Source organism: Pyxicephalus adspersus, chromosome 10, assembly GCF_032062135.1.
Source record: "Pyxicephalus adspersus chromosome 10, UCB_Pads_2.0, whole genome shotgun sequence".
In the NCBI taxonomy this organism is placed as follows: Eukaryota; Metazoa; Chordata; class Amphibia; order Anura; family Pyxicephalidae; genus Pyxicephalus; species Pyxicephalus adspersus.
The window spans coordinates 20,930,022-20,954,867 of record NC_092867.1 but is presented as its reverse complement, the minus strand read 5'-3'; the positions used below and the strand labels follow the sequence as shown (position 1 = coordinate 20,954,867).

Sequence of the window (24,846 nt, the reverse complement as noted above, 5' to 3'; positions counted from 1 at the left end):
GTAGTAGATTTTTTTTTTTTTTGCCTCATTAGTCTTTAGATATAAGCTTTCTTGTCTCTCTTGGCCAGTCCAATAACTTTTCCTTTCAAGCTATCTTTAAGTTGACCTATAATTCTTTCTGATTTGAAATTTCTTTTCTTTCAAAAAAAATACAAAGTACATGAAAATATTAAACTTGTGAATTTGGCAATTGCCTACAGATGATCTCAGTAATGCGTTATGTTTATTTGTTTGTAAATGGCTTTTTTGCATTGAACATACGTTATATGTATGCTATGCTTATTCATTTGGATGACCATAATTTAATCACCTACCTAGAATTGTTTCAGTATTTACAAGGACTTTGCAGAATGCTAAAGGGAATTGGACAAAAGCAAAAGTAATTATTAATTACCTATAAAATGGGAAATATTAGAGCAATTTTTCCCAAAACTGCTGCCCTAAGGTTAGAAGTGTATAATTGTCATTGTACACAAATTTGCTTTCCATTAACCATGTTTGCAGACAATACATCATCATTAAAAAAAATAGGACACCTCCTAGTGAATTGCCTTTACTACATTATAAAACATTTAAATAAAAGAAAAGCCAGTTTAAACTTTGTAGATGAGGCCAATAAATCACCCATTTGTTTAGATGTTTCACTACCATAAAATTCTATAATAAAGAAGGTTCCACCTAATGCAGCTGTTGTGACCTGAAAATATTTGGGAAAACTCACAGGGGTGACTTGTAATACTATTTCTATGTATGATAATTTATATCTAAATCTAAAGCCATGTCAAGCCCCCCCTCCACCCCCTAAACATCAGAACTCAGAACTAAAAGATGATGAATGAAATGAATTTAGAAGAAAGTTGGTGAATGATCAAAATGAAGGAAGTTGGGATAGAAGAATATTTATGTTCTATCACGATCTGTAAAATAAACACGTTTCTGATGTTATATATATATATATGTACAGTGCTGTGTTATATGTTGGCGCTATATAAATCCTGTTTATTAATAATAATTTTATATATATATATATATATATATATATACTCGCTTTATGAAAGATGCTTATACACCAAAGAGTAGATTTATAATGAGAGAAAAAATGAAGCACAATCACTATACTACCAAGTATGAAGCTGTAGTAGGTAAATATATACCCAACAAATAACTAAGAATCAAACTACTATGCCAATAGAACTATATTATTTTTATATGTTATCTTTCTGCCTTTTATTGGCTCACTAAACACTGTTTATTCCAAGTCTAATCCTTTACATGAGTACTATAAAAAAATGCATAAAACGAATATATGATCCTCTATGAGGTGCAGGATATCCATAGCAACAGTCCTGAAGCAGAGAAAAGCAACCACTGTATTGCAGGGAAAAACATTTTAAACACTCCCCAGCTGTTCTTTCCAGACAGTTCGCCATTGCGGTAACAATCTAGCATACCTGGAGATCATTTACATTCCATAATAAGAGAAGAAATACACAAGTGAACAAAAGAAAAACCTCCAAACAAATGTAGGGATTGCTTGTGAATAATACACTTTTGGAAGCATTGTTTTACTGGAAATTTAAGGACAGTTGTACGCTCCTCTCATTCTGGTCAGAATCCCTGGAACCTTAGACATTGTTTCTGACACCAGAACTGGACATGAACAATATTGTGCTTGATCTGATGTCTATGATTAGAAACAATGCAAAAGAACAGGAGTGATGTGTTGACGTACATTGTGAAAAATGGTGCCTAGATGCTTGCGAAAGACTTAAAGAGATTAAATGTGCAACACTGGGTCTGGTTTATTATATTCTAAGACTGGTGAAGACCAACTATAGTGGCATTACTAGGGATATCCAACAAGAATGTGGGAAGTGGTAAGAATGTCAACCTTATAGATAGACAAAAATACCGTTGGTGTCAGTGGTAATTGGCCGGAGAGGTCCTATTTTCACATGCGTTTCCTATGAAGAACCCTGGTTGAAAAACACTGATATAAGCAGTTTACAATATAATGGAGATGTTAATAAAATAAATTTTACTTAGTAAAAATAATTTTACTTTCCATGTTCTGCTTTTGCCAGGGTCCTTGCGCACCAATTTCCCACTCATCAGTGAGCTGACCCTTGGCCTCCATGTCTGCTTTCACCTACATTGCTCAATACCTGACAAATGAGATAAGAGATATAGTGCCCCAAATCTTTCTTTTTTCTGCCTGGATCTGCAACATTTTTCCAGATTCTCTCAGATCACATTTAGTAAAATAAATTCTCACAGCTCTGTACATATTGCTAGAAGGCCGTCCATAAAAACAAACTAATTTTGCTACGAGCTGAATGGGCTGTCCATAAAAACAAACTAATTCTGCCACAGCAGTAAGTTTTAAACACACACTGTTATTATCTAACAAACATTTACTGATGCTGCTTAGATTACCCTCACTAAATTCATTTACTTTCATTTAAATAACCAATTTCATTCTGCAGCTCAAATAATGAATAAAAACATGAATGCACATAATACTGAACCTTTTATTATTTTTTTGTTCAATTATTATTCAGAGCCTGTAAGTTTGTTCTAAATGCAAGAAGCAGGAATTTATTAAAAATATATTCACTGTGACGGGTTTTCCCACTAATGCCTTAGAGTAGGATACTGGAGCGGGGGAGGATTTTAGATGTTCACCACACAGGGAATAACTACAGACACAAAACACAGATTTCACAGTCAAACCCAACTTTACTCCTGCCAAATAGCACATTTTCTGCATAGCCGACAGAACTGCTTTAAAATAAAATGCCATGTTTACATATAAACCGAAAATAAAGTCTGAAATGCTTCCCATACACTCATCCAACATGCTTTACTTTTATTAATTATTACTTTAGATTTGAATTTTTGATTGTAATTATCTACATTCCCTCAGTTTCTACTCTAGTGGATGTAATAAACATTAAACAATCTTCGGATTGCCCTGCATGCATTCCGTCTTTGCTACGACTCCCCTGAGCTGCACTGTGTATGACTAGCACGGAAGTCAGGGAAGGAGGGTACTGGTCCATTCTGTACAGATCACCTGTGATATAAAGTTCAAAAAAATGTGGACAGGGGTATAGAAACATAAAGAGGGAGTGGATAAATGTTATATGTAGTATGAAGAATGCTCAAGTAATGTTCAGTGGGACACCCAGTCTCCATGTCTCTATGCAGTTGAAGAGTCCCATCATAGGGCCTTAATATTGTGATCCAGCAAGCCTGGAATTAATTTCTTCCAAGTCATTTGCTATTTGCTAGCAAATGTTTTGAATCCTGGACCAGATCCATTCAAGGTTTGCTGGATCACCCAGGTTCACTGATGGAAGTGTATCCTCTCCAACCTTGAAGAGCATTAATAAGGCCATACAGCTTGGCCAGCACCTAGCTAGTACAATTCACCCAGGAGGCAGTGACAAAAATGGTGGGTGGAGAAGGCTAGACTATTGACAGTTTCAGTGCAAACCCTCCTATTGTACCCATCTGTATTTCACAGCCTGTCCTACATTCATTTACTGAAGATTAAGAGAAAGTTTTCTCTGCACCAGCCAAGTTTGAACTCCCACTGACATCAGTTGTTCTTTGAAGATTTTTTTTAGATATAGATAATTGCTTATCAAGAATGCAAATCTACCAGTTAGGAACTGAGAGACCTTGAAATATATGATTTTAGTCATTTAAGAGAGCTCAGAGGCAGCAATTTTTTTAGAGCAAGAAAGATATATAGATTTACTCCTAACATTAATGTTGTATGATAGTGCAGGAATGTGTCCCATGGGTTTATGTGCATAAAACTTTTTAAATGTGACCTTTGGCTAGGGACCCACCCCCTCTACACTATACTCCCCACTCCACTGTAGCTATTTCTGCTGTAGAATAAATTATTGTCACAAATAACTAGCTAGATCACCAGTCAAAACACCTAGAACATTTTAACAGCAGCCGTCACTTTGCATGGCTGCTATGTCTGAAACCTAGATGTTTATGACAGCCAGAATCCCCATTGACAATCAGGAACCAATTCATCACAGACCACTTTATGCCTTGACCACAGTCATGTAGTCTGGAGGCTCTACCAACAAAAAAAAAAAGCTTTCAAATAGACAGGTGTTTGTCTATTATATTCAATAGATTAATTGTAACATACAGTTGCATTATTAAAAAAAAAAAAAAAATGTGAAAAAAGCCAATACCAAATAAAAACTCTGTTTATCTTTTTAAATATGTATACCAATTCAATAAGAATGCAAATTGTGTATTAGTTATATCGGGATTGGCCAACATAGTGCTATCGAAATAGGGTTTATTTACCTACTAAATGTTATTTTACCTTTATTGATGATGCAATGCAAAGAGGAGGTAGAATGTACAAAGTGAATTGATCCATAGAAACCAATTATACTTCAATTCATAGTAATCTGATAAGAGATGAGTTCTGGTTAGTTGCTATTACTGTTCTTTACATGATGGAATGTACTCAAAGAAACCTGCTATATCCTTAAACAAGCAAATTGCTATCTATGCATTCTTGCAAATAGTAAAACCTTCAAACAGACTTCAATTAACACTCAAGACATTTCCATAAGCAGGAAACACGCAGCCACAATAATAATATATGCCACTAATAAAAGAAAACAGTTTGGAGGGCTTGCTAATCTGATGGAGAATTTATTTCAAAATCTTTCTCAGGATACTCATGAATGCACTCTTGTCGTAAAAATGCAATCACTTCCAAATTACAGTCAAAAACTAAATACTGCATTTATCATGGCTATCTTTCATTCCACTGATGCAGAAAGAGACATTCTAAATGAGAGAAACTCTTTGCAGCTTTCAGCAAGTGACAACCTCTAAAGAGAAAGAACACTAAGCACTATATCTGTAAAAAAAAACAACAAAAAAAACCTAACCATTTATGTAACCCCCATGCTTTTGTAAGGAAGAGTTATGTGGAATTTGTTAAAATGGATTCTTGGTGTCCTAACGTGTGCTGTAGTACCTTGGATGTGGTTCAGTGAATCCCAAAGCACTGTGGTCAGATAAAATGCCGGCACACACTAATACAAACATTTGTGTGAACTGTCACAGATCAAAGCAAATCTATGAGTTGGGGTTGTGTGGATCAATGCATACAAGGCTTGATTTATAAAAGCTCTCCAAGACTGGAGAAGATAGACTATAACGAGAAAACCAGGTTGATCCAGCAAACGTGGAATGGATTTGGTCCAGGATTGAAAACATTTGCAATTAGTAGAAACATATTTTTTGCGGGATCACCCAGGTTCCTCCATTATAGTCTATCTTCTCCAGAAATCTTTAATAAATGGTGAACCATTCATTAGAGTCCTGGTGTATCTGATGTGCCTTCAGTCTACTAAAAATGTGAGTGCAGGGCAACAGTTGCTTTGTTTTGCATAGGTATGTCAGACCAATACATTAATTTTACAACAAAAGCATTACGACAACTCTTACAACAAAAGCACAAGAGATTTCATGTTCTGGTTGCCCTTTTTCTAGTTTTGAGCTAAAACAACACTATAGTTTACTGGCAGGCTCATATCACCTTTATTCCCTCATTCATTCTCTGCATGGAGCTTTTTATATAAAGATAATAAGATGAAAGCAATTATTTAGTTACACTTATAAAAAGTGAACATTATCACTGGTTGATTTGGGATAAAGCTGAACTCCGGCTCCACCTTAAGTCTTAGTGTTATACATCTACATCTCTTGTATTAACCAGCCTGTTGTAATTTCACTGCATACCAAAGATTTTGGTTTGTGCAAGGGGGTGGCCAGTGCTGTATATGGCTTCCTGAAAACAAGAAGTTAAGGTAACACCCACAGGTAAATCTGAGCATTCATAATGAAAAGAATCATGGTCTTACTGTCCTTATATTGCCTAAATTAATGGGGCAAATTAAGGACAGCAAGGCTAGGGAGTGAATACATGATTCTGGGTGTCCTACAACTAGAATATGATGCAAGCTGCATCTGACTTGCTACCGCTATTCATTTACAATGTAAGAAACTTAGCGTGCATTGTTATCAAATTAAGGCTGAAGTTCCACTTTAACTACACCAATATTCTCCTCACACACACAAGAAATTATGTCATTTGCTTTGCTCCTTGTCCCATTTTCTCCTCATTTATAAAATCTAGTAAACATGCCTTAAAGTGATACTTACAGACTGACATATTATGGGATAGCTGGTGCGGTTGATTCCCCCAGCAAACACAGCAAAAGTGAGAGCGGTGTGGAAACAGAAGTTAAGCAGCATGTGCCATCCTTTTCTACTGATTCGAATAGTGCTGCAGATGGAAAGAGAGACAGATTAAGAGTGGGCACATAGTCATACAAAACAGACTTAATTATAAAAATAGTTTACACTTTGTTTGGATTTAGAGAGCTGACAAGCTGTGCATGCATTGCAGATAGCCATATTAAACTATTATGACAGCCTGCCAGACACTTCCTAGAAACACATGGGCTTTTTTAAAGTGTTTGTATAGCCCAAACTTTTCAATTTTGAATAAAGCAGTGAACAGTTTAAAGTCATATTTCACACTCTGTCCCTTTGTTTAGAATTACTTAATTGGTTAGAATGGCTTTAATTTCGTGCGGGAGCACACAAGGTAAGTGTGCTTTGCAGGACTAGGGTGCCATATCCAATACTTGGCCAGAGCACTATGTACAGAAAGTTTACAGTTCTTCCTGGGTTTTCCCTTGGGTACTTCAGGTTTCCCTCCACTTCCCAACCAAACTAATGGGTAATTTGTTATCTCTACAAATAAGCATTGGAGAGACATTTGACCAATGCTTCTCAACCAGCGTCCTGTGAAACATTAAGATCCCTCCAGAGGTTGCTAGGGGTTCCTTTGAGCAATGACCAATTTGACCCTCTCAGGTCAGTATAGACTCCACTTTTATAGTTATTTTTGGTTTGCCTCACCCTACTCACGTAAAAGTGAGTATTATTAGGACAATTATTGTCTTTTTGTTCTATTTATACAACACTATTTTTTGAGCTGTGAATGTACATTTTATTGTAAAGTCTTGGTATGTTGTGTTCCGGGCCACATGTGTAAAATGGGTAAAAGGGTCATCCCTGGTTGGAAATTCAAGGTGGCTGAACACTTCAGATCTAAAAGAAAAAAGAGAGATGATGGCAGCACCAGCAATGGAATAACCAAAGAAAATCAGGATGTTGCATCTTTGGAGAAAGCATTTTGGTATAAAGGGATGCAAATATGCTGTGCCTAATTGCACATCTTGGAAAAAGCCCTGGGGGCACACAAATCTGTAGTTCTTTTTTATAGTACAGAAAAAATTATGTAACTATACAAACACAATCAGCCCTAGGAAGCTAGATCCTATTTGGATCTGAAGTAATAGCTACTATTGAATAAATAGGTCCAATACCTGAAATGTGAAAATGGTTCTTAAGTTCAACTAGTTAAAGATGTAAAGAGGATTTTGCCAGCAGAAAATACTGAATACAAAGTTGTGAAGTCACCGGCACTCCTGAATATACATTACGTTGTCCAACAAACAAATTCAAGTAACTTAGAGGTTCCTTGTTCAAAGCAAATGCTACCTGGTTCCTCGTGTCCTCTCACATACCTCAAGAATGCAGAAAAGCCAGGAATAGTCTGATGGCTGCCTACTTGCTGTTGGTAAGCAAGGTAACACTTAGATCACTAATCCCATCCCTATTTGATCCATAGTTTGTCCTATATGACATGGTTCACAACAAATAGGTAAAACATATGCTTGGAATGCTGATAGCATTACATCTTTTTGTTCAGGGGTTTGCACAAAATGTGGTCCCACCAACAAAGACCCACCAAAATGGTCACTTGCTGTAGTGCAGCTTTCACCATGGACAGCTAAAAGCAACCAAACAAATTTTGTCCCTGCTCAAATTTTGCCCTCTTTCCTCAAGGACAATTCCTGTATGGGTCTACATGATTAAAAAACTAGTAGTGTTGTAATATTTGTATTGTATACTTTTACAGAACCAAGTTTAAAAACCTGTTTAGGGTGTGGACTCAACACACTTACACTAATATTTCATGTTGTGCAAAACACTTGGAGTAAATATAATCAGCAAATCATAAATGATTGAATAATTACGAAGATAAGGAAAATGTGAGTATGTGATTATTACATTTCTTTGGTGCCAGCCTTACAATGAATTCATTGGTAAATTCATAAGGTAAAGTAGGGCACTAGAAAAATATCACAAATCAACAAATAAAAAAAATCAAAACATGAAAAGTAAATAGGATTTTGTTCAGCAAAAGTTTAATCATTGTTGCAAGAGATGCAAATGTGTCCGTAGGTATTTGTTCGAGTGTTCTGAAAACTGTTTGTATAAAAGACGTTTAACAATAAACCAATTTTGTATTTTTCATGTCATCAGCAAACTACCAGCAAGCATGAAATATGAACGTTTCTGCTTTTCAAAGCATCACCTGAACTCGATTCATTGCTACATTTATATTTTACTCTATTTATGGGCTCAAAGAGGAAAAGCAAATTGCAGGTTCCTACATCTGACTCATACACTGAAAATCCACTCTGAGCTATTGTTAAGACTATGCTGAGAACATAATTGTAAGAGCCTTCTATTATCAGAAAGACATTCTGTATCAGGCGAATACTTATTTTTAGCTTGAGGAGTATATGCTGTATATGTATTGGACTATGGTGGAGATGCTTGAGCCTGAGTTTTTAGATAAGGTATGCAGTTTACTAACAGTCTGTGGTCCTGTCTTCAGAGATGCCTAAAACAATGGAATTATGGTTGCAAATGGCCGAAATAGAGAGCCAATCACCAACCTAAAAGTTGCAGGTGGAACGTGAATAAATATATGCAAATACATGCAATATAAATGCACCTATATAATAAATATATGCATAACAGCACAGAAGTATTTTAAATGCATACTTAATTAGTTTCAGTAAATTATTTTTTTCACTTGGAATATGTACTGAAAATTTGATAACTCTTAAAGAGTCGATTCTTCAGCAGAGCCTTCTGGTTCCTTATATGGATCAGCCCTACCCTTGTCTGGTAGTGTCTTATTACTTTCTTATTATTTAGGGAGGGTCTGATTACAACTTTGGACAAGCAACTATGCCCATCCCTTTCTTCCTTATATAACTGTTGGGAGAGACAAAAGAGGGAAAACTGGAGAGAAGATTTTCTGAACCTTTTTTACTCCAGGTGAGCACTTTAAATTTTTCCAAGTTTTAGGGAACATTTAGTAAAATGAATTAATTGTTTGTCAGTGGGAAATGTGCCCAATACAGTGGTGGTGGATTGACATAATGTCCTCTTAACAATAGTGGTTTGTATGTTGTGCCAAAGACCATAAAATGATCTCCAGTGTCATGCTGCTGGCTCTGAAAAGATGGGTTGGCTTAGGAATTATAGGTAGGTAGGAATTATGCAGACACAAGCAAATGGAAGGTCAACCTCTAGCAAACTCTGAAGGAACCCAAGGGAATTGCTACTAAAGAATGACTGCCCAGTCTACTAGGCCTGCTGACATCATATTCAAGATGGTGGCATCATCTGTCTCGAGGACTATAGGTGATACCACTAGGGTAGGTTCTTTTGGAATGTTACAAAAACATCCAACTGGAATAAAGGTGTAGGACTGAACAAATTATTGAGGTTCTCCAAGTTGGCCTGGGAAAGCCTTAAAATCTTCTAAAACAATCTTGCCTTCTATAAGCTTTGATGACCTGTTTAGTATAGGGCTTCCCTCATCCTGCAATCCCTTAACTAGAAATGTGTGCTTAGTTTGGGTGTGCTGATATTAGCTTCTAGAATCACCTTCATTAAGACGTAGCTAGAACGTATACATGACATACAACTCATTATGCAATTTAAATTAAATAAAAAATTTTTTTGCGGTTTAATCTGTAGCCATTAAATTGGCAATTCTTTTCCATTCCACCATGGCAACAGTATTGTTTTAGTGTACAGAACAACAAAGAAATTCTAGTTCCCCCATTTATGTGATTGGCTCAAAAGATATTTTAGTGTGTTATAAAAAGACTTGAAGCTAAACATTATGAAAGCAGATCATTTAGCCAACTCCATGCTGGGTGTTAGGTGCCTTCCTAACTATTGTGTTTTTTTTTTTTTTTTTTTGGGCCATATGACTAAGTCCTTTGGTGTGAATCACATTAAGGCATTCATATATTGATGATATTATTGGGCTTTATGTTTGTGGATAAATGTTTAGATTCACAGTACTTCCTGGACCTGTCTTTTAAAGAATGACCTAAAGCTGAACTAAACTTAACTAGTAAAAAATTGTGAGTGGCAGGTTGTTTATTACAGAAGGGAAAGGCAAGTCTCTTATGCAGTAAATTCAATTAACTACCTGATCACATTTTTTTAATACATTTTCTTTTTAAATACTTTCACCTCTTCTTGCTTTGTTGCAGGTGCAGACATCTTCATCATGCCATGTCCTCCTTCAGGTTCTGGATCCTAGAGCATCATGCTTGGCCAAGACATCATGATGTAGCAACCGCATATGTGCATGAAAGTTCATTCATTCCCGGCAGGTGAGCTTATGCATGGATATGCCTGGCATGAACATCTCCAAATGTAAAATGTTCTTAAGGAGGAGCAATAGTTCTGGAACTAAAAACTTTGAGCAGGCAATATTTTTTTTATTGCAGAAGGCACAGGCGATGTCTCTTATGCAATAAAACATATTTATGTGCTTGTTTGCTATCTTGTTTTATGTTCAGCTCAGTGTAGGATGCTGAGCATATCTGGGCATCTGCTGGGAGTAAATTTAACTTCTGTACATGTGCGGGAGTTATGACATCTCAGCCTGGCCTGTCAAGATGGCCAAGATCCAACATTCAGAAGAAGACTAGGTTACAATGGTGGCACCCTCAATTGAGCAAGGACTGGTGAGTATAATTAAAAAATTGCAATTTTTCCAATTCCACTTTAATAAATATGGTGGTAGTAGATGTAAAACCTAAAAAAAAGGATACTGTTGCTAAATTTTATGACATGTTGAGATTATTTTTTTAATTACTGACAGCTCTACTTTAAGAAACTGGTCTTTTTCCTGCCTTCATTGTATCACCCTTAACATTTAGGTTTTTGATACAATGACATACTTCATTATATATACTGTAGATGTTCAAACATTATGCATGAAAACTAAGCTTAGTTTGTTTACAGTATCATCCAAGGGTTTGCAATGTAATTTCCAAAAAAAAGAGAAGAAAATCAAGATAATTTAGCATTTTATGGGCAATCAGACAACATGCATATTCTAATGTAGTCAAATGTTATAAGTCAGGCTGTCTGATTTTAAATCAGTGAGGAAAAAACAAGCAGTTAATCAAACTGCAAATCACACTTTAATGGACGAACTACCTACTTTAATGACTCGCTTTTTGGGACAGATTGTGTTCATCATGCTATGCAGAGCTTTCATTTTCGTCTTGTAATTAGTATTCAGGCAAGTCCTCTTTGACAATTTTATTTTCTCATTTTAACTTGATTTCACCAAGTTTAACCTGTGCTATTGTGGAAAAACGGCAGCCCACTTATGGCAATGTGCATTACAATAAGCAGCAACAGAAAAATGTACCGAAGTATGTGATGGAAAAAAAGTATGTGACCTATTAACAGTAGATCAGCCAACTGCCAGTAATTAGACTTCTCTATTCAACTAGCAGTAAACTGATCATATAAATGATGAATACAAAATGTGGACCTGCACTCTAAAACTGTAATTAAAAAAATACCTGTTGCTGCTGGTCTGTTAATTATCTCATGGCCACCCTAGTCCACCCCCAATAAAATAGTCTGTTCAAAATCCACTGCACTTTTTTTTCAATAGATGCTTAATGTGGCCCGATTTATTAAACCTCTGCAAGCCTGGAACATATAGACTATCATGAGTGAACCTGGATGATCCAGCAAACCTGGAATGGATCTGGTCCAGGATTTAAAGCATTTACTAACTAAGAACAAATACTTTTTAAAAGAATCCATCCCGGGCTTTCTGGAACACCCAGGTTCACCCATGATAGTCTATCTTCTCTAGTCTTGGAGATCTTTAAATATTCAGGCTCATATTATGTATGGTTGGTGTTCCCTAGCTTGATTACTTGCCAGGATGTACATGATGACATGCACCAATGTATAGGAAGTACAAATACTAATAGCTACACCACTGGTATCACAGCTGGGGAAGCCTATGTTATGTGACTAGTAACGCAGTCCTTTTCAAGGATCAGAGTGGGGCAACCAGCTTCAATGAGCAACGGCAGCACATCACTAGATGAATGGGGCCCAAAACTAGAATGACAATTGCAAGTTATTACTGAAAACACCATAATATTGAAAGCCAAAATGTTTTGATAGACTTTGGGTCCACTTTAAAGCTTAACCCCAGGCAGGTCTAAAAGGCAAAAATTATATATCTCTTTGTTCATAAATACATTATTATTATTATTATTTTAATGCGTGCAGTGTTATATATTAACACATTTTCATTCTATGCTGTGACCTTTAGTGTTGCAGTTAATCGGACACCAAAACTCCCACGCAGACTGTTAAGTGGAAAAATATAAATGTAGAAAAATAGACCCAAACGTGATTTTGTATTTATCCAGGAAATATTGACCAAGTTGTGTCTGTGTTTGTAAATCAACACCAACCACAGCATACATAACCACCACACCAAAACCTGCTGTTTTTCCCTTCCTAATCGCTGTGTCCACTAGTTGCAGATTTTCTGGTGTGAATTAGGTGGTATTGGTGGAATTATTCATGATTCATGATCACCAGATAAAAATTAAGTTGGAAGAAACCTGAAAAAAGGAAATGAATGTTGCTGCCTCATCTATGCCTCTACCCAGTAATCTGAAATACATTTGTTCTTGGGTTTAGATACAGTTTAGGGGGAAGTGCTAGAGCTTCTCTTACTTCAAAATCTCCCCTCAATTATCTGGATAATTTTTCTATCATAAGTGTAAATAAAATGACAGTTTGACCCAAAGGTATATATTAGAATAAAATAAGTGAACCTTGGCATACTTGCAGACATTTTGCCCAGTAATCAGCATTTGCAAGCCATACCCTGCACATGTTCTGAAAATTCAGGCTAGTCCCCACCTCTCCCAACAGTGGTGGCATTGGGGCAAATTAGGATTTTCCCTTTCAAAATGTTCAGTTGCAACATCTGAGATGCAGCACATTGGTAAGCATGTGAAACCCGAAGAATCAAGCACTGTGGTGAACAAATTATTTATCGTAATAACTGTGAGAAAACAAGCGTGATGATGAATAAATTATCAAAAGTCAAGTAGATCATAGTGGTAGTGATTATGACATCCATGGAGAAACCAGTGATGGGGAGTGGAAGATCGTTACAAAACACTTTTATTATTTTATCTACTTATACTACTTATAATGTTGCATGTATGACTGGATCAGGTGGTGGTGATATAGTGACAAGATGTGAGAAATATCAGAAGAGGAGGGGGATGTTAAACAAGATAAGCTGCTGCAATTTACCGCTAAAATGGCAAAATGATCTGGAGGCAGTGCAGCTGTTAAAGTAATGACATCAATGATGGTGCGCATCCCTCTTGCATTAAAAGTGGGAGGAAAAATTCATGGGAGTTTAGTAAGCAGAAAAATAGAGTTTAAAAGAGAACCACAAGTTTAATATATATATATATGTATCCTATACATTGGCTTCACAACAATGACATCAATATATATATATATATATATATATATATATATATATTAGTCACAATGTTATTAAAGCAAAAAAAGACAAGCTCATATAACATACTTAATAGGTAACAAGTATACAGTCCATACATTGTACTGACATATGAAAATCTTATGTTTATCAGTTCTACTTTGTTATCAAGTGCAGATGTTTTATTGACTCCCAAAATAAAAGCTGATATATTGTATAGTGAAGTATCAGAACTGACAGGTTATGTAGTAACATTACGACTAATAAATATATGTTTGTTATGTGGCCATTGTTTAAGTCCCTTATGCCTGTTCTTCTGTATATCATTATTTTGGGATGTGGCATGTTGATGTTTGACCTGATTATACAGAGTTTAGTAAGCAGCCTGTTTTGCATGGAAATGTTGGCCTGGAAATGTTCCTCAACCAGATATATTCATTGTAATGTGCAGTGTATTTAAGCAGAGGCTTAGTTATGGTTACCAAGTCACATATTCATGAATTTCAGATCTCATATATAGATTATGTATAATACCATCACACACTTCAGTGGAAGAAGAACACTGCTCAATGGCAAGCCTGTGTCTTTTCTCTTACATCTGAGATCAGATTCTTAAACTACATTGTTACCCTGCTCATGTCCACAATGCCATGTCCACTTATGGTAAGAAATTATCTTTCAGCTACTGCAATGATAATGACAAGGGACAGGCAGAGGTAATAAATAAAAACAAGTCACTGGCACATATGCAGCTTACAGTGAACCTTTCCCTAACTAGCAGTTACTGTGCTCTTCCTCCTTGTCCATACCTTCCTGGGTGTGGATAAGAAACAGATCTATATGCTTCACTTTTTAAAATATTGACAAATTAATGAATTGTGTGCCTGCATGTGATCCCATCAGAGCTGTCACAGTGAGTCAAGCTCCATTCAGAAACTTGTTGTATTTGCTCAACTCTGATGGAGGACTCTTACCCAACATTGCCTATCCGATATTGCTGTCTCTGTCCCTGGCATCTAACCGTAAGGTAAGTGTTTATCTGTCAAAAATATATAGCCTGTACTTATATTTCAGGCTCACTGAGTTAATCTGATAAGCAGTAATTACAAATGGCAAAACAACACTAACACAAAATGTTAGGTCAATGACAATGCAGAGGTTCCTAAAAGAAAAAATCGGAGTTTGTCAAAACGAAAAGTCTGCACCAAATTTAGAAGTTCTAACAAAGCTAAATATTGTCATTTGGCCTTGCAAAGCATAACGTTCTATTTCTCACATGTTGATGTACAACTTTCTTACACATTGAACTACTTACTGCAAACGCTTGACTACCTCTCTGAAAAATGTGCCAGCACAGCATGAAAAGGGAAAGCAGTGTTCTCCTAAATGCAGCCACTGGAAGTTGGTCAAACACATTATAGATTATAAGAACTTTCAAAAAGGCAAATAGATGTGTCAATAGGAACAACAGAGACACGGACAGTTCCATGGCCCCGTTAACTGACATTTACATCAGTATAATATGGGAAGAATTAAAGTAAAGACACCAGTACAATGTACTAATAGTTTTCTGTTGAGGATCTGCATTTAAGGAAGTAGAATGCGGGAATGGCCTTTAGAACCATGTAATGTATTTCAAGAATAAAAAAGGATGCAACATTTTTGAAGCTACACCCTCAAGATAAGAATGGTGGCGATTTAGCATTTTGTTAGAATCAAATTACAACTGTGGCATTTGAACGACCTGGAAAACAGCTTTCCATGCTACTCAGAACATCTGTTTTCAACTCAAAGGAATTATGGGAATGCACTATCCCACCCCAGTCCCCTTTGTCCAGAATATGTGTATCCTTCTCTTTCATAACAGTCAGAAACTCCCAGAATAAAAAATAAATCTCTCAGGCCTTTTGCTGGCACATGCAAAAATACTTGCCTGGTTTTGTCGGACTTAAAAGCCTTTAGGACACACACTCAGAATAAGTATATAAGAAGTGTTTGAATTCCTTATATTTCCATTACTGGATGTATGTTCAAGGGGGTAGAAATAAAGGAACAATGGGTCAGGAATGCAATAAACAACCGTTTTCCTTTTTAAAATGCATAAATCACAGCCAGGTTTAATGCAGAAAAATGAATTGTGGGGACAAAATATCACTGGTAGATCTGATTATGAAGAGATCTTTCTTCTCTAACATCCAGGTGTCCTCAAAGAGCTGAGCCTAGTTATTTCAAAGCCATTATTTTTATTTTTGTAGTCTTTAGTCACTGGCATGGTACCGATGGATTGGCGTAAGGCCAATGTAGTTCCTATCTTCAAAAAGGGAGCAAAGTCATTACCAGGTAACTACAGACCCGTTAGTTTAACGTTCATACTTAGAAAGGTCCTTGAGAGTCTGATAAAGAACCACATAGAGGAGTTTCTGCTGGAAAATATTATTATAAGTGATAGTCAGCATGGCTTCAAGAAAGACAGAAGCTGTCAAACAAGTTTACTCTCTTTTTATGGGGAAGTAAGTAAACAGGTAGACAGTGGAATAGCAGTTGATATAGTGTACTTGGACTTTACTAAAGCATTTGACACCGTACCCCACAGATGGGTAATACGCAAGTTAGGCTTGATAGGTTTAGAAAAGTCAATCTGTAATAAAGAACTGGCTTAAAGATTGTATCCAGAGAGTTGTAATTAATGATTCATACTCTGAATGGTCTAAGGTTATTAGTGGTGTACCCCAGGGTTCAGTGTTGGGACCTTTACTGTTTAACATCTTTATAAATGATATAGAGTTTGGGATTAAAAGTATAATTTCTGTGTGACACCAAACTATGTAATGGAATTATGTCCATACAGGATGTCTATGATCTACAAGCAGACCTGGATGTACTGTTTGATTGGGCAGCCAAGTGGCAAATGACATTTAATATAGATAAATGTAGAGTTATTCACTTGGGGGCGGACAACATGCATGCTTCATACTGTCTAGGGGGAATACATTTGGCGGAGTCAGAAATGGAAAAGGATCTGGGTGTTCTGGTAGATCATAGACTTAATACCAGCATGCAATGCCAAGCTGCAATATCTAAAGCTAGCAAAGTACTTTCTTGTATTAAAATAGGAATAGACTGCAGAGATGGAGACATAATCCTGCCCCTGTACAAAGCATTGGTCAGACCACATATGGAATATGCAGTCCAGTTTTGGGCTGGGAGTTCATAAAAAGGACATTGTGGAATTGGAGAGAGTGCAGAGAAGGGCAACTAAATTAATAAAGGAATGGAGGAGCTCAGCTATGGAGAGAGATTAGCTGAACTGAATCACCCTGTATAAATATATAAATGGTCCATATAGAGAACTCTCTTCCCCATTATTCACTTTGAGATCATCACAAAGAACAAGAGGGCACTCTTTGCGTCTGGAGGAAAAGAAGTTTAAGCTCCGGATAAGCAAGGGATTCTTCACTATAAGGTCTGTGAAAATGTGGATTCGGCTCCCTTAGGAAGTAGTTTCAGCAACTACTATAGATTGCTTTCGGGAAAAGCTGGATGTTTTTCTTGAAACACAGAATATAACTGGGTATTAAGGCTTTAAAGTAAAGATAACACAGACTGTTGATCCAGGGAACATCCGATTGCCTCATGAAATCAGGAAGGATTTTTTTCCTGTTGAAGCAAATTTTACCAGGTTTTTTTTTGCCTACCTCTGGACCAACTATGTCTTATAGGGTTTTAAATCTGGGATATGTTTATTTCCCTGGTGGTTGAACTTGATGGATTTATGTCTTTTGTCAACCTAACTTACTATGTACCTATATGTAACTATGTAACTAATGCTATCAACTGCTCTGAGCATTAAAATTCTCCATTGAATATGGCCCAGCTGTTTTAGTGGAGCTCACAGCATCTAGCTGCTACTGGTTCCTCATCACTGAAAATAATGAACTCGTAGTGGCCAACACAGTTTCAGACTTAACCATCTTTACATTATTAATCAGAGGCGCTCTGGAATTTAGTGCATAATTAATAAGGTCATGGTATTAAACTGAAAGCTTAATCAGGGGAATTCTGCTGTTATATATTCATTTTCAAAAAAAGTATGGATGTGCTTATCTCCCTAATTTCCAGGGCGCATGATTTATTTTTGAAGAACCTGTAATTAAAAGAAGCATAAAAGAGGAACAGTGCAGAAAGTTGTCTATCAAGTGTTACCCTTTTTATAACATTTTGTAAACATTTTTGTCTGTTTATAGATCTAGATTTGTCTAAGCATGTTAAATATCTGTGTTAGAAGTCTGTTCCCAACATCAACTACTCATGTAGTGGTCCTACTCTGTAAAATAATACTTTCTAAAGTTAGTATTTAACATCTATCCCACAGGTTTAAGGTCATTCCCCGGTGTTTCTATTATTATTATTATTATTATTAATAAACAGGATTTATATAGCGCCAACATATTACGTTTTATATTTCAAGCCTTTCACTACTTTTGTCTTTGAACTTGTTCTGTATTACCTATATCTAAACTGTAGGTGAGGTCTCCACAAATGGACAAGTATTCTAAATGATTATGACGTGTATTTATATGATAATTCTAATGTTTGTCCCTTTTAATATTGTCTCTAATTGCAGTTAAGCACCAATGCCGTCTTGTCTTTCACTGGTGGAAGGAGAAGAGCAAATACATTTCTGTCAGCTGTTTCAAGATATCTGATGTCTTTTTCTTCCTGCATTCATTGACTCAAAGCATGTTCAATTTAGGACCAATTTTAAATTTAGGAAAAATAAAAAGTCACAAGGTGGCAAATCTGGTGAATATAGAGGATGTTCCAGTGTAGTGATGTGTTTGTTGGTTACAGAAAATACTGTGTGGGAAGGAGCATTGTCCTAAAGAAGAATGAAACAGTTTTCCAACATTTCTGACCATCTTTTCCTGACTCCTTCTCTCCATTTCCTTATAATAATGTTGGTTCACTGTTGTGCCTTCTGAAAATCATTCTGCCAAAATTATGCCCTTCGTGTCAAAAAACACAATGAGCAAGGCTTTGAATTTGGATTTGCTTTGATGCACTTTTTTGATTCTCTGTGATGGTGTTTCCAGTGCAATGACTGTTGTTTTGTTTCAGGATCATACTGAAAGATCCAGATTTATGACTTTTTGAAAAAGGTTCGGGTCCACCTTAGGTTCCTGAAGAATGTCATCATAAATTTCCTTGCAGTGCTCTTTTTACTCTGGTGTGAAATGTTACTAAAAATTCTAAATTAACACGTTGTTGAATTTTTACACCTATGATTTTAGCACATATGGGGAAACACAACTGCATTCAACAAGTACTGATAAACTAAACGTCAGAGAGTGCCATCGTTTGTTGTGCATGTTAAAACAAGTTTAAACATTCATGTGAAGGGCTCATAATCAGTTCTCACTGTTATGTTTAAGATACAGCAACTCAGTCTCATTATTTATTAGACAGGCCTCATATGTCAGACCTCATTAATGAGAGACTTGGGTTGCAGAGAAATGCATTATAGAAGAAAAAAGTGAGAGCAGTTATGTGACTTGCATCTTGCCAAACTGTTGGTTTCAGTAACAATGATAAAACATACAAAGTCATATTTTTGACCCCACTGTTATTTTAATTTTTGTAGGTGGAATTGGGCAGAATATGGCCCAAGATGACATGACAGACCTGCTAGTGTAAATAAATGCTATTAAGATAGGAATGCAAATTATAGAATTACTAAGAAACTATGTGGCTGTAAAAGCATCAGCCCAGGTTCTGTTAGTAAAGTTTTTGTGTCCACCATGTTTAGGTCACTTTTCCAAACCAAAGAACTTGCACTGGGATTGAAGAACCCAGGGTATTAGGCTTATTCTTTTCAGGCTGCAACAATCTACAAGAGTTAATGATAAAACATACTCTACTGTCTAAAGGCAGGTAAAACTGTCAATTAACAAAGCCCTTAGTTTTCTTTCATATAATCTTGACTATTTACACTACTGTTGACTTTTTTGAGTATCTGTTACCAGCACTGAGCTTGGGCAGAGGATATGATAGCCTTTTAGAATGACTATTTCAAGGAATACAAGCAAATAAAGAAAAATCCCATCACGAAAAAAGTCATCACCAAGTGGTAAAGATGCTAAAATATAGCATTTATAAAGCAAATCCTTATATTGGTGAATTGTTTGCTTTATTGCCCTTGTACAATGCACAATTGCTAGGAATTAGCGAGTGAAATTTTTCATTTCGATCTCGCGGCGAATCGGGCCTTTCACGGTTACAGAACATGTAAGCAAGAACGACCTTGTGATTCACTCCATTGAGAGTTCACCTGCAGTGACAGCTGATTGGAAGCACTCGCGTGCCTCCATCAAGTTCCCATGCTCCCCAGGCTGTACTTATCAGCCATGGGAACTGCTTAACTGTAGCACGGCACCATGTAAAACAACTTCTTCGATCCAGCAAACTTGGAATGGACTTCTTAAACGGCATTTGCTATTTGTTAGCAAATACTTTCAGTCCTGAACCAGATCCATTCCAGGTTTGCTGGATCACTTAGCTTCACTGATAAAAGTGTATTCTCTCCAGTCTTGGGGAGCTTTAAAAAATCAGGCCCATTACCTAGAACTTTAAGATGAATGTCAACAATACATACTCCATATTTTTCTCAGAACGTGTTTCCATTTTTAAAAGAACGAAGGGGTGAAGAAATCAAATCTGAAGAATACATTGGTGGATTTGGGTTATGGGTCTATACAGGGATCAGGGGTGAATATGACTAATAATAAAGACAGTGAAATGGATAAAGCACTGTATGATGCGATTAAAGTAACAGTTGTCTAGGGACAAGAAATAAGAACCAATGAAAGGTTTGGTGTCAGCATTCAGTCATTCATTAGGTTTGGCACTACCAGCAGATCAAAGGATAATGATGTTAGAGGATAGTATGGTGGATCAGAATTAGATTCCTAGTCAACTAGCAGAAAGCGTGAATTCATTTTTCTTTTTATCATGGTTACAGAAGCTAGGATTAGAAACTTTAATTTAAACAAGAATGTTTTGGGGCCTAGAGATCAGAAAAACAATATGAGATAATAATGCTGGCGTATTATAGCGTTTATCATGTTGCATTTCTATTTAATAAAAGGAGGAATAATTACTAAAATTACAGAGGAATAGAAGCAATTATACCATGATAACCATTGTGTGACTCCAGGGTGCAGTTTGGCACCAATGACAGTATCACAAAATGAGGGTAAAGAAAAGACGAGAGTCATAGATCAGAATGCAATGTAAATAAAATAATGGAAAATGATTAGCTTCCATGACTGGCTATTGTAATACAACGCAATATCAAAATATCACATTTCTAATGACATAATTGATTTATGTGATAAATTTTAGCAAGTAATATATGATCCGGTTTATCTTTCACTTCCCACTTGATATATTAACATTATCTGTAGTTGTGTACTAAGAACTTTATTTACAACAGTCCATGTCCCCCTACAAAGCCTTTGATCTAGGTCTCTATTGCAGTCATACATACACAAACACAGTGTGCACATGGAGACATGCAAAGTGTACCAATGTATGAGGGCCCCAGACCCTTCTCAAACCAGGTCAATTGGGGCTTCCCAAGTTAGTTCCGCACAGGGGCCCACTGTTGGCTACATCTGCCACTGCATACAGACATAATTGGCCCAGTTTAGGGCAAAGGCCAATTAACTTTATGTATAATCCTGTAAGTATTCAGAGAGCATTCAAAATTACATATAACTTAAGTAGGATCCCGGGACTGAAAGGTAAGTGTGATTACCATAGGCATTGTCACTTCTGTCCTTTACAGTCACTGATCCTTAGTCCATTAAGGGTGCTGACATCTTCATCTGGTCCTCTTCCAGGTTCAGATCTTCAGTCATCTTGATTGGGCAGACCACAATGATGTAACTCATTCACACAGGAGTTCATTCATTTTTGGCAGCCAAAGGTATGCTGGAATACTTAGCATTGTACACTGAGCTGTACATGCACAGCCCAGCATACATTGAAGGAAATATTGCAAACAGGCTGGCATGTTTATTTTACTGCAGGAAGAATCTGCCTGCTCATAACTGTTTCTAATTTATCTTTATTTCTGGTTTTAATCAAACCTGTGCATGTCCCATGTTGTTTTAACAGCCTCCACAGGAGCACATGCTCAACTTTCCTTCTCTGTTTATCCACTAGCAGCAAAGGAGACACCAAGGATGGCAATAGAGAAACATATCATTTTTGTGATATCAGTTTTATTATTATTTGGCTCAGCGCTGTCACATAGGGGGAGAAAGAGTTTCAAGAGCCTTTTTTCATGTAAACTCCAACTAAAGAGACTCGGCTTGCACAGGGCTTCTTTTCTCTCTTGGGGAGGGGAATGAAGGTAACATAAGTTAATGCTGCTGGGTAAGGGTGAGGGGATTAAAGAAAAGCTAATGATTTTTATCCCAACCTATTTTGTTATAACTGCCTAATTATGTAGATCATTATCTAGGAGTGTAGTTTGGCTCAGATTTTAAGCATCTGCACCCACACTCAAGCCAATGGTTCCATATATAATCAAGGCTTTAGGGGGAAAAAAAGTGTTGATTTTGCTGTGCAAGATGTCACACTTTTTAATTTAAGGCACAGCCACCTTAGGTCCTTAAGTGACATCTACCTGACAGTTTCCTAAAATAGTAGGTTATGTTTTCTTCTTTTAATAATTGGAGTCTGTTGCTGTCATTTTTATGTTGTGAATAACCTTTACTGGAGTCTAAATCCTTATGTTGGTGCCAGTTTTGTATATTGATGTGCAAAAAAAGCATTGGCTGGGGAAGTTTAATGGTGGTGGCCTACAGCACAGGTTGAAAGCCTTGCATGACACGTCAGAACAGAAGTGATAGGTTCTCTTTAAACCACCTATGTATATTATTCAGCTTCTGTATAATAGAGCTATGAATGTGAAGCTCATTTCATGCTGAGTTATCTACAATGGAGTACATTTTCAGACTTTTTTTTTTTTGACTAGAGCAGGCATTAATATGTCTATTGAGAAACATTTTATTAGTGCGGAGTTTTATAACTGTATGTATCTTCTCACTCTCTTTCTAAAACTTCACACAGACGACAGATGGATGTCAGAGAATTGTCACTGGAAACAAAACTTTATGATCTAGTGACAGATGGATGAAGATCACTGTACACTTAGCCATGTTCCGTTCCATGAAGAGAGAGAGTAATTGGCACCCCTTTATGCTGTCCTCCATAGGAGCAAACAGTGGTTGCTCCTAATTTGAAGTTGGCAGATTGACGTTGGGGGAGGAGGGTTGCTATTACACATCAAGGTTTCGTCTGAGAGGAGCACAAGCATTTGTCTCAGGGCAACTATTATCTGACGTGTGTACATAGTTTAGGACTGCATCACCACGATAGGAAGCAAGGTGAAATCTCCCCAGTGAATTTTAATTGTATTTCCACTTTCAGAATCGCTTCTGTTTGGCATTAGTAATTCATGCCTTACATATATTTCCCTTAATTAATTTAGTTATTTCAGAATATATTGGGAAAGAAATGCATCACACAAGCTGCCTTAATAATCCCTAGCAAACAAATATTGCTAACAGTGTTTTGAAAATCTATTCTGCATATTATACAGCATCTCCAGATTGCTAAACTGGTTTTTGGAATACACATTATACTTTTCTCCTAAATGCTAAACAGAAACACTGCAGCATAAAAGCAAATTGATCGCTCCCCAGAACAGACCTTATAAAATCCAATAATTATTATGTATTTAATAGCAGCTTTTTACTGCAAAGTAGTGTAGTAGTTTGATGCATTTTATGTGGCAGTAATACTGAGTACCTTTTTAATAGTCGGAATTCTTAACTCTGTTTATGCTCACATATACGTTATGCCAGTATCTGCTTACTAAACAATTTCAGGTTCAATTACTTTTATAGAAGAGTCTGAAAGAGTCTGAAATTTAAATGGGTGGAATATGGGGGTGTGAAAAAATCAGCTTTTCACTTTAGGGCAGAACTAAAGTTCTGTTCTAAAAATTTGAAATCAAGCATGTTTTTATTGCAGAAAGGAACAGACGATGTCCCTTCAAAACTAAAAAATACTGACCTGTACCCCACTGATCCCAGATAGTCTTTTCTCTTCCATGTCACTCTCATGGAAATGCAGAGCCTTTTTCCATTTCAAACACTTCCTATATCTAACGGAGCGCAGGCTATTCACTTTCCTTGAGATACAGGAGAAATGCAATTTGCCCAACACCTCATTTCATGCATACTTACAAATCAGACATTATATACAGTCCTTTGTGCCTCCTGCCGGGTTTCTGGCCTTTACCTTCTTTGAGAGACTCTGTAAAGATGGGCTATGCTCCAAGGGCTTAGTTTCTTCCATGTACAGGCTTTTCCATATGGAGGACCGCGCCATGAGCGCTAAATTCTCATGTATGCGTAAATGGGTGAATGTTTTGAGGAGGGAGCTATTTCTGGAGGAATAGTCAGACTTATGGACCTCAGCCAACAAAAGCTCTATATATGTGACATACAGGAAAAATAGCTACAAAATTTTATTCTGAAGGTACCATACTCTGGAGGTTCTCAATTGACTCATCAAACCCATTGTGTTGGCGGTGTGGGGCCAACAGGTGCACCTTAGAGCACAATTTTTGGGGCTGCCCGCTGATTCCAGTAGGTCTCCTACTGGAAATGTTGACATATCTATTGGGCTTACCTATATCTCAAGTCCTACCTGGCCTACGCAAACTAATCTCTGATATTCTACTGGCTGCTCGATCCCTTATTGCCTCTCACTGGAAAAACACAATACCCCCATCTGGAAAGGTACTGTATAGCAGAATTCAAGATATCTGTTTAATGGAATACCTTACCGCCATGCTACGTGATAAGTTAACCAAATTTCAGAAAGTGTGGGATAACTGGGATGTATATTACCCCCTCCCCTCCTCTTCCACCCTGACCCTCTATCCTCCCTAAACCTTCACT

At 36.8% G+C, this 24,846-nt stretch overlaps 1 protein-coding gene across 1 annotated transcript in view; it reads right to left on the bottom strand.

Moving 5' to 3' along the window:
* The window catches only part of LOC140339231 (adhesion G protein-coupled receptor A3-like), a gene marked incomplete in the record, with an annotated part of 362,860 nt that overhangs the window by 34,970 nt on the left and 303,044 nt on the right, over positions 1-24,846 (bottom strand). The window contains 1 exon segment of the mRNA XM_072423819.1: positions 6,223-6,346. Within this exon segment, the coding sequence (XP_072279920.1) occupies positions 6,223-6,346 (124 nt within the window).